General features: G+C 39.6%; 1 protein-coding gene and 1 non-coding gene across 2 annotated transcripts; one reads left to right on the forward strand and one right to left on the reverse strand.

The window, feature by feature from the left end:
• The first annotated feature begins 255 nt into the window (after positions 1–255).
• Positions 256–6,083, forward strand: LOC140861705 (uncharacterized). Its single transcript, XM_073264722.1, has 10 exons — positions 256–1,329; positions 2,943–2,993; positions 3,102–3,120; positions 3,217–3,512; positions 3,660–3,776; positions 4,222–4,484; positions 4,598–4,733; positions 4,810–4,929; positions 5,431–5,503; positions 5,644–6,083. Exons 1-10 carry the CDS (start codon positions 256–258, stop codon positions 6,081–6,083), a joined length of 2,589 nt encoding a protein of 862 aa, XP_073120823.1.
• A 3,590-nt stretch (positions 6,084–9,673) lies between these two features.
• On the reverse strand, positions 9,674–9,780 carry LOC140870135 (small nucleolar RNA R71). The gene has a single exon (XR_012147113.1). It is a non-coding gene; the product is annotated as a small nucleolar RNA R71 (small nucleolar RNA).
• Between the last annotated feature and the right edge of the window lie 1,568 nt (positions 9,781–11,348).

Here is an 11,348-nt window from a genome sequence, read left to right on the forward strand (position 1 = left end):
TGTATGTTTGAGTAACGCTCCAATATTGAATTGGGACGTTATCGCTTGGTATCAGAGCAGTTCACTCTGGGATTCATCGCACGCATGCAAACTCGCCATGACCCTAAGCTTCGTCTTCATGTATGTAAGTTTTTATGTTATGGATTTTTTAAGATGCATGATAGTAGTTGTAATTTAAGAGTTATGCATGTTTAAGTATCATATTTATGTTTAAAAACGTAATTAAGTATGTGGACTATGTTGGACATCAAGAAAATGGCTAACCGTGGGAATCCCAACAATGAGGGTGATCAGAACAACCACAATAACCAATTCTTGGTTGGGTTGGCGAATCTATTACAAGAACAGATTAAAGCCCAAGGAGAACAGATTCAGCAGTTAATCCAAGATCAAGAAGGCGTCCGGAACAACAATCAGCAGCTTATAACCAACCCGATCTTTAAGCAGTTTAAGGATTTAGGGTCACCGGAGTTCAAAGGAGGGGCTGATCCCATTGTAGCCGAGAAATGGGTGCAGTCAGTGGAGACCATTTTCTACTACATGCAGCTTACCGATGTAGACCGGGTGAGGTGTGATATCTTTATGTTCCGTGATGATGCACGGTTTTGGTGGCAAGGAGCCTGTTCTACTGTGGATATGACTACATTGACTTGGAACGGAGTTAAAGAGGTGTTCTATGGAAAGTATTTTACGGTCAGCACCAGGACCAGAATTACCAGAGAGTTTCTGGAGCTCCTTCAATGGAGCATGTTCATTGCTGAATATGTGAAGAAGTTTGAAAGGGGGCGATACTTTGTGCCCATGATCTTTGGGAATGCCGCCGAGGATTTGAAGAATTTCATGGAGGGAGTGAATGCCTCCATACGCCGTGATGTCAGAGTAAGTGGGGCAACCACTTACCAAGCAACAGTCGATGAGAACGATATTATCAAAGAGTCACAGGCGAAGAGAGTTGTCTACCAAGGGAGAGATCAGCAGGGGACTAGTCATAAGAGGCAGTACCAAGCTTCAGCTCAGAGGAGATCGCAGCAACATCAGCACCAGAACCCCAATCAGGCGCGACCCCAGGGGCAGAATCGGTTGAACGCCAATGCTCCAAAGTCGGAAAATGTGCCTTTATGTCAAAAATGCGGGAAGCCGCATTCAGGTCAGTGCATGTTGGGGACTAATATTTTCTTTAACTGCAAGAGGCCAGGACATTTCGCCAAGGATTGCCCGGAATCTAAAGAGCCTACTAAAGGAAGAGTTTTTGCTATGAGTCACGAGCATGTTGACCCGGATTTTGCGATCGTCATAAGTATGATTTGTATTGCTGAATTACCTGCTAATGTGTTGATAGATACGGGAGCTAAATATTCTTTTATGTTAATTTTATGATAAAATTGGGAGTTGTTCTGGAGAAGTCTATTTCGGGGTTTTGTGTTTCGTTGCCTGTAGCGACCCAACCCGAATCCACTACCTAATCATATTTTAGAGCATAATTAAGCATACATTAAATAAATCACTGCAAAAGACTTAAATAAAAGCAGAACGGCAGAATACAACCGGTTAAACAAATTCGATTATACAACTCAATCGAATAAGCTTAAATAAAACCTACAGCTAATCCTGCTGTCTTCACTGGTTGCTGGCTTCTCCTAGCCCTATGTGCTCAATCCTACACATATACCTTCCCCGTCGAATAAGGTATCCAGACATACATAAAATACTGGACGTGAGCGACTACGCTCAATACGGAAGCAATGATATACAAAATATATTTAGCACATAAGTGACTTTAAAACATGGGTAAAACAGTATGCTCAGGGCGCCACGAATATACAATGTCGTGCTGGATAGCAAGTCCGCGGGGTCGCTCGTATATTTACCCATCAACTATAGCGTCTACTCCACCATCATGGTTGCTCCTAGTGATAGCAAAACCAGGGACTGAGCCTCCCTAGACATGAATCCTTAAGGAGTAACTCATCACCGATGGAAATGGTCTAGACTCACATCGTACTAAAAGCAGTCTTACGTAAAATCATGCATGTGCTAAAGCAGTAAAATATGGAAAACACGTAGCACATACTTATGCAACACATATATTATTTATCATGTTGGTCATCTCAGTCAGTACTTGCGTACCTTACTAAAGGCAGTCCTAGCAGTCTCCCTCTAGGTTCCAAGCCTAACATCTGCTCTACAATGCAAATACTCATGCATTATTCAATAAGCTCTAAAAGCCTTAATTAAGCTATTGCATACTCTTAAATAATTTAAGGAGATCATAGTTATACATGTGTCCATCGTCAGCCCACTAATGGCGACTGCTTCAAAACTTAGGCACAACTCCGCTACGACACCTAGATCACTCCGCTACTTCTGGATCCCAATAGGACGCCTAGAATTCCCTAGATCTAACTACAAAGCTAAGTTCTAGGGAGAGAAGAGAGGAGATGAGCGATTTGAAATGAGGCCTCGACACCCCTATATATAGACGACATTCGGATTGTTCGATCCCATGATCGGATCTTCCGATCTAGTTTGGAGCATCCGAACCCTCCGTCCAAACTTCCTCAGCCACCCACGTGTCTAGCTTCCATAGGATGCCAGCCGACATGAGTTCAGATCCTCCGATCCTCCTTCGGATCATCCGAAGTCACCCCAGTGATGTCATCAATGACGTATTAATCTCGGACAACTTTCCATGCAAGATCGAAGCCTCCGATCTGAGTTCGGACCATCCAAACTCTTCAGAGCTTCCAATCCTTGGCTCCGTTCCTAGTTCAGATCCTCCGAAACTGCATTGGATCATCCGAACCTTCGAAAATTCCCCATATATTTTTGAGTATTCTAGATCCATTTAAGGATTCCGTTAATCCATCTAGAATTTTTTAATCATGTTTTAATTAAGCTAAACATGATTACTTGATTAATTATCAATTAATCCCTAATTCCAGATACAGATTGCTACATTGCCCTCAGGAGAGGAATTAAAGAACAACAGCGTGGTAAGAAATTGTAAGATTCAGATGCAGAGTCTAGATTTGTGAGCAGAATTTATTGTTTTGGAGATGTCAGATTTTGATGTGATTTTTGGGATGGATTGGTTCTCTCAGCATGAGGCTACCATAGACTGTAAGCGGAGAACAGTGTCTCTGAAGGTACAAAACGGGGAATAGTTTGTGTTCTATGTTGCGTCTAAGAAGATCACAACGTGTGTGATTTCAGCAGGTAAAACCTGGAAACTATTGAGTAAGGGATGTACAGGATTTCTAGCAAGCCTATCGAGTGATCAGGAGTTGCAGCGACCAAAACTTGAAGAGGTGGAAGTAGATAAATATTTTCCAGAAGTCTTTCCCGATGATGTTGCGGGATTGCCTCTAGTCAGGGAAGTCGAATTTGGGATCGAATTGATGCCTGGAACTAAGCCAGCTTCTAAGGCACCATGCACATTAGCACAGACTGAGATGAAAGAACTGAAGGATCAGTTACAAGAGTTGCTGGATAAGGGGTTCATCAGACCGAGTGTATCGTCATGGGTTGCACCGATGTTGTTTGTTAATAAGAAGGATGTGTCAATGAGGTTGTGCATTGACCACAGAGAGCTGAATTGAGTTACAGTGAAGAACATATATCCCTTGCACATGATAGATGATATGTTCGACCAATTATAGGGAGCGGTGGTGTTCTCAAAAATCGATATGCGATCGGGCTACAACCAGCTGAAAGTGAAGGATGAAGACGTGCAGAAGACAGAATTCAGGACTCGCTATGGCCACTATGATTTTTTGGTAATGCCGTTTGGTTTTACCAATGCGCCAGCAGTGTTTATGGATTTGATGAACCGGGTTTTTCAACCTTTCTTGGATCAGTTTGTCATAGTCTTCATAGATGACATATTGATCTAATTTCGCAGTATGGAGAAGCATCGTCAGCACTTATCTATAGTGTTGCAGATTTTGAAAGAGAATCAGTTGTATGCTAAGTTCAGTAAGTGAGAATTTTGTCTTGAGCAAATTGAATTTTTGGGTCATATAGTTTCAGCTAAGGAAATCGAGGTGGATCCGTCTAAAGTGGAAGCAGTTCGAAATTGGGTTACTCTGTAGAATGATACAAAAATATGGAGTTTCTTGGGCTTAGTTGGTTACCACATGAGTTATTCAAGATTTCTCCAAGATAGCTCTACCATTAACATTTTTTACCCGAAAAGGTGTGAATTTTGTTTGGTCAAAGCAGTATGAGAAAATTTTCGCAGAGTTGAAGGAAAGACTGATGTCAGCGCTAGTGCTAGCAATTCCAGAAGGCACATGTCGTTTTGTGGTTTACATCGATGCTTCTAAGAGTGGATTAGGAGATTTTTTGATGCAGGATGATAAAGTAATAGCATATGCATCTCGACAGATGAAGCTCCATGAGAAGAACTACCCGAATCATGATCTTGAGTTAGACGCAGTTGTATTTGATTTGAAGCTGTGGAGACACTACTTGTATGGCGAGAGGTGTCAGATTTTCACTGATCACAAAAGCCTAAAGTACTCTTCACTCAGAAAGAGTTGAACATGAGGCAGAGGCGATGACTGGAATTGGTGAAGGACTACAACTGTGGCATTAGCTACCATCCAGATAAGGCTAATATAGTAGCATATGCACTGAGTCGCAAGTCTGCGAGATTGAACCAATTGACAATCCAACAAGAGTTAATTGCAGATTTTGCGCAGATGAACTTGAAGGTGTCCAAACCAATGGAGGTTTGCACCTATCAGCCTTAAATTAGTGCCCAGTTTTCTTGATAGAATTCGAGCAGGTCAAGATTCTGATGAACAGTTGATGGCATGGAGAATTAGAGATGAAGCTAAGGGTGGTACCCTGTATACCGTCAAAGATGGAATTGTTCATCACAATGATAGAATGTGGGTGCCAGCATTAGATTCACTAAGGCAAGAGGTGATTACTGAAGCACATACTGCTTCATATTCTCGTCATACAGGAAGCACCAAGATGTTTGAGGACCTATAATCGTTGTATTGGTGGCCAGGGATGAAGAAGGATATCGTTATATTTGTGAATGAATGTTTGACATGTCAGCAGGTGAAGATTGAGCATCCAAGATCGACAGGGCTTTTGAAACCGTTGCATGTACCCACCTGGAAGTAAGAAGATGTTACTAAGGATTTCGTGGTATGATTGTCAGTTACACCGCGAAGGATGAACTAGATTAGGGTGATAGTTGACAGGTTAACCAAGTCACCTCATTTTCTTCTAGTTAGGAATAATTTCTCGATGAATTAGTATGCAGAGCTGTACATTCGGGAAATTTTCAGATTTCATGGAGTTCCAGCGAGAATAGTGTCTGACAGAGACCCTAAGTTTACCTTGAATTTTTGGGAAAGTTTACACTGAGGTTTGAGAACGAAGTTAGCTTTCAGTACAACATTCCACCCACAGATAGATGGTCAGTCAGAACGAGTAATTCAGATACTCGAAGACATGTTGAGGGCTTGTATGATCGACTTTGGAGGTAATTGGGAATCGAAAATACCTTTAGTGGAGTTCACCTACAACAATAGTTATCAAGCAACAATTCGCATGGCTCCGTATGAGGCATTGTATGGGAGGAGATGTAGAACTCCCTTACACTGAAAGATAGAATGTTGTCAGCACAAAGTCGACAAAAGAGTTATGTCGATCAGCGGCTTAGTGATTTTGAGTTTGAAGTAGGTGACCATGTGTTCTTTAAGGTGTCACCATGGAAGGGTGTTATGAGGTTTGGAAAGATATGTAAATTGAGTTCAAGATATATAGGACTTTTCGAGATCCTAGAGAAAATTGGGGCTCGAGCTTACCGAGTAGCTCTACCTCCAAATTTTGAGGATGTACACAATGTCTTCCATATCTCCATGCTAAGGAAGTATGTGGAGAACCCTTCTCATGTTATTCGTCATGAACCAGTGGAATGGACGCCAGACCTGTCCTACGAGGATATGCATGTTCAAATCTTGGACAGACAAGTTCGTAGGTTGATGAACAGAGAGATCCCGATGGTGAAAGATCTATTGCGCAACCAATTCGTTGAGGAAGATACATGGGAAACCGAGTAAGATATGCGAGCACGCTATCCTGAACTGTTCGGTAACTCAAATTTCTAGGACGAAATTTTTTTAAGGAAGGTAGAGTCGTAAGGTCCAAAAAATCTGCTAGCTTAATCACGATAAATTAATTAAATTATGTGAATTATTGCATGTTATTTAAAATATTTAAATGTTATGTTTAATTATGTGATTTATGTTAATGCCTGAGAATTTATGTGTTGTAATGATATTTTCAAAGTTTTCAGGTTTGGTATTTAATTCTGAACCGAAGGAACGAGGCTAACCTTTGAAACAAGTTAAGAAAAATATTTTTATGTTTAAAATACAAAGTTGATGCAGTGTATTTTGTGGTAAGGAGAATTGAATTTTTTTTAAAAAAAATTTTATTTGCAACTAATGGGCCAACTCTCAAGCCCATTAGTCATAATTTAGTTGAGCATCAAAATAATTTCATCATTCTCTTTTCAAAATTTCTGGACGCCGTTCTCCTTTCCTCTTTTCTTTATTTCACTCTTCAAAGGCTGCATCAAGGCTAGGGCGAAAATCTTTCAAATTTATCGAGGCTATATTGTTATGCAGTCCAGGTTAAATCCAAACAACCGAATCAAGACAAGTTTTTGCTGTTTTGAAACTCATTCAAGACTATAGAAATTTTCAAGGTAAAACCATATGTGTTTGATTGATGATCTATGCATGTTTCATGAAAAACTAATGATTATGTTGCTTGATTGTGATGCGTGAAGCATTCCCGATGTGTTCGGTTCAAGTTTATTGAGTTTTGAATGATTTGAAGGCAAGAAATCAGATTTTTGGGAAAACGTTAGAAGGAAGGTTTTGATTCAAAAACTTTGAAGTTGTTAAGTGTTTTGGTATGAATTATTTTGAAGTTTTTAAGGTGTTGAATGGTATTTTGATGGAAAAGGGTTCCAAAACATTGTGGGATTTGAAATAGTGCAGAAAAAAAAAAAAAGAAAAGTTCGGAAAAAGAGTTGCGTCGGCGTGCCTGCACTGCAGAAGCAGAACGGCCGCGCATGGGCTACGCAGGCCTGCGCGCCTGTGCTGCTGCACAGGACTTACGCAGTCCTGTGTGCGGGCTGCGGGCCCGCACCGCTTGCGCATTTTGGCCGCGCCGTCTGTTCGCATTTCCCACCCCTTTTTACGTGTTTTGGGTCATAAAAATAATGTTTTTGATATTTTAATGTTTTTAAATTATTTTTAAGAATGTTTATGAAAAATTTTCAATTTTTCGATGTCCGAGATGGACGGAATGCCTCACGTGGATCGGTTAAGTTATGTATTGCATGTTTATATGACTTTCTCTTGAAAATTAATTTCTCATGAGATGTTTTGAAGCTTGTAAGCATGTTAGCATCACGAGAAGTTTTATGAGCATGATTTTACGATGATACGAAATGATATGATAAGGTGAATGCTATGTTAAATGGAAAAATATTTTGATGATTTTTGTGTCTTGTGATGATTATACGGGATATGCTCTTCGGGATGAGCTCCGGAGCGGCTATCCAAACATGGATCACTAGATGGTTATTGATAAGTGCATTTTATGCACTTAATTTATATATGATTTGACTTGGATTTTGTGATGTATCGAGTGAATATTATGCGTATTTGTTGTTGTTTTTGTGAGTTGCAAGGATTTGAAGAAAAGTAGCAAGAAGAAGCGGAAAGCCAAATTACGGGACAGCAAACTTCAAAACATTACTGGGAATGTTACAATCATCCAATTCCGATCTCCATCGTTCAAATTAAAGTTTAGGATGTTTTAAATTTGCTGTCAAAATTTCAGCTCGATCCGACGGCTAGAACTTAAGTTATGATTTTTACAAAAATGTTGTGCAGATGGTGAAATGGAAGAACAAGTAGCGCCCCAGCTCTAGTTTTTTAGCGCTCCAGCGCCCGTAAATTCATGTCCAGAGAGCCCCAGCGCCGTCTTTTGAGCGCTCCAGCGCTGCGCAGTGTTCAAAATTTTGGAAAGTCTTGATCGAGTTTTAAAAGGGATTTTATGACTTATTCTGGAGGATACGAGGGTTTAGAGAGTTTTTCAGAGCATAAGGACGACTATTGAGAGTTTGGAAGTGCACAAGAGCTCGAGAATTCGGTACGAAGATGGAAGACGGTGGCATCCGGCGACGGAAAAGCTTAATTCTAATTCGTTCTTGTTTCTTCTTGAACTCTATTTTTCTTAGTTTATGGATTGTTGGAAAAACATGTGTTGTTTGATTTTAAATTGCGTTATGAACTAATTTCTTAGTCTAGAGGTAGACGGATCTTGACTGGAAACCATGATTGACATATTTTGATTTATATATTTAAATGTGTTCGCACAGTTTATTTGTGTTTTTCTGATCTTAATGCTTTCAATTTACTGGCCATAAATTGAATGATATTTTATTTAGAGTCTATCACTCGAGAGAGGAGATTTTGAATACGACATAGGAAAATACATCTTTGGTGTTTATACTGTTCGAGAGGCATATAACTCCATAGAAGTCATTAGAAGAATTCTTGTGCTATTTACCGGATTTAATAATTGAACTTTGATAGAGATATTAAGTTTGTTATTGAATAAGAATTTCTGCTTGACACTCGAGAGAGGTAGTAGAAAATAATAGGGATTCTTGGCTAATAAACTAGAAGATTTTATAATGGAACAATAATTAGAAATAAATTGTGGTGTACAGTCAAGTGAAGTCGAACCTCTAGCATTCATCGCATATTGAATTTTCTCTCGTGAACTCGTGATTATTTAATTTTATTTCTTGCAAATTTTAGTTTTATAAAAATCAAACCATTTTCGTAGCTCTACATAGGATTAAGATTTTATTAGTTGCAAATATTTTATATAATATCATTTATTCATTCTCCGTGGGAACGATCTGGACTTAAATTCCTATATTATAACTTGACATCGTGTGCTTGCGAGCAAAAAACACGCAACAAGTTTTTGGCGCCGTTGCCGGGGATTGAATTTTATTTGATTTATATTAAATTGTGCTAATTAGTCTTAATTTTGATTTAGAGAATTTTATTTTATTCTGTTGGTTCTAATTATAAATTTTTCCTTTCTATGCAGTTTATGCGAAAAAGCCAAAGTTACGACTCACTGCTCTTTGATCCGAAAATTGAGAAAACTGCTAAAGCTTTGAGAAAATCTAGAAGAGAAGAGTTGCAACAAATGACTGAAGAAAGGGAAAGAGCTGTCAATGATGCTCAGGTGCCGATCAGAGATCACTTTCGACCGGTGATCAATACACATTATTCTGGGATAGCTCGGCAGAGCATCACTGCGAATAATTTTGAGTTGAAGCCAGCTCTGATTAATATGGTGAAGCAGAATCAGTTCAGGGGTGCAGCTACTGAAGATCCAAATCTGCATCTGCGTACTTTTCTAGAGATTGCTGACACAGTAAAGATTCATGGTGTTACTGAGGACACCATCAAACTACGATTGTTCCCGTTCTCTCTTAGGGACAATGCTCGTAGTTGGTTGCAGTCACTACCTCTTGGGAGCATCACTACATGGGATGATATGGCTTCCAAATTTCTGGCTAAGTATTTCCCGCCTGCCAAGTCTGCTCAGTTGAAAATAGAGATCACCTACATTCAAACAGCAAGATTTTGAGCAGTTGTATGAAGCATGGGAGCGGTACAAGGAGTTTCTGAGAAAGTGTACAAACCATAATTTTCTGGACTGGGAACAGATCGAATTATTCTACAATGGTTTGAATGGGCCAACTCGTATTTCTGTGGATGCTGCAGCTGGAGGTTCAATATTCTCTAAATTTCCTGCACAGACTTATGATATGCTTGAACAAATGACTGTTAACAGTTATTAGTGGCCAAGTGAGAGATTTGAAATAAGGAAGCCTGCTGCTGGAATTCATGAGGTTGATGCATTCACTTCTTTGACTGCTCAGATGGCTACTATTTCTACACAGTTGGCTGCACTGACCAAAGGGAATCAAAGTTCTACTGAGACAGCATCATTAGCGACTGCCGTAAATTCTGCGGATGGATTTGAGATTGTGGAGCAAGCTCAATATGTGAACAACAGAAATTACAACAATTATCGAAGTAATCATGTACCCAATCAGTTGAAAGAGTGGGTGCTCGGTTAGCCAACTTGTGGCTAAGGGCTTTGGTGACTCTATGTAAAACAATCTTTTGTTTAATATAATTTACACTTTTATAATGGCATTGACTTTATCTTCCTTCATATTATTATATTATGATATACTATTGTTGTTTTGATAAAGACCTTGAATATACTATAGTGTATGTAAGATATGGTAGCACATGGGGATGGCTATCATGAAACACATCTTATAGTCACTGTATATTCTAAATTGTTCCTAGTCGATTGAGCCGTCCGCAAATAAGGATAAGGATCGCTCAAGATTGAGACTAGCATTTGCGATGCCGAGTACCACGTTTCATTGGTATGGAACATAGAGATGTTCTAAGCATGCAAATGGATATTCATATGATGAATGATCGAACTACCCTATCCGGACTTTCCAAGTGGTTATCACTTATCGAGTGGATAAAGTTCGCGGTTTTGGTTGTACACCATTAGTCCTTATTACTTGAAACATCATTGAGACTCTATATGCTAGTACTGTACTTTGACTCGTTTACCGACTCTATTGGGGTCATCAGGTGTCGGGATTGGGTGCATCTATGACACATATAGGAGTCGATGCTTTGTTGTCAAGGATTCACCACATACTTGCGAGTGTGGATATACTATGCGATCTGAGGAGATATTAGTGTGACGAATCTCTGGCCAGAGTACATGATGTGTTTTAGGTTAATGGGTTATCCTAGTAACACATGCGATGTCACTATTTAATCTCCAAGATGTAATGCATAGTTATCGAATCTCGAACGACTCTCGATGTACCAATGGTTGTTGATTCGATCGGGATATATGGATGAAGGGACCGTACTGTACGCTAACCAAAATCTACTGGTTCTTGCAGGCACTATCAGTAATACCTAGGGAATCATGGGGCGATGTTGCTAGGCGCTCTTACCATGATTCGATGGGTAAGTCGGAAATTGTTGTTTCGAGTCACAAGGAGTTGTGAGCCCACGGCTAGCTGTATTCCTGAACCATTGAGGGTTACACAAGTAATGAATTACTAAAGCCCCGTAGAGATAGTTAAATTTAAAGAGTTAAATTTAATTAAAGAGAAGTTGGACTTCTTAACTAAAGGGAGTAGGATTTCCTAAAATGACATAGGGATGGGA

This window comes from Henckelia pumila, chromosome 4, assembly GCF_033568475.1.
Source record: "Henckelia pumila isolate YLH828 chromosome 4, ASM3356847v2, whole genome shotgun sequence".
In the NCBI taxonomy this organism is placed as follows: Eukaryota; Viridiplantae; Streptophyta; class Magnoliopsida; order Lamiales; family Gesneriaceae; genus Henckelia; species Henckelia pumila.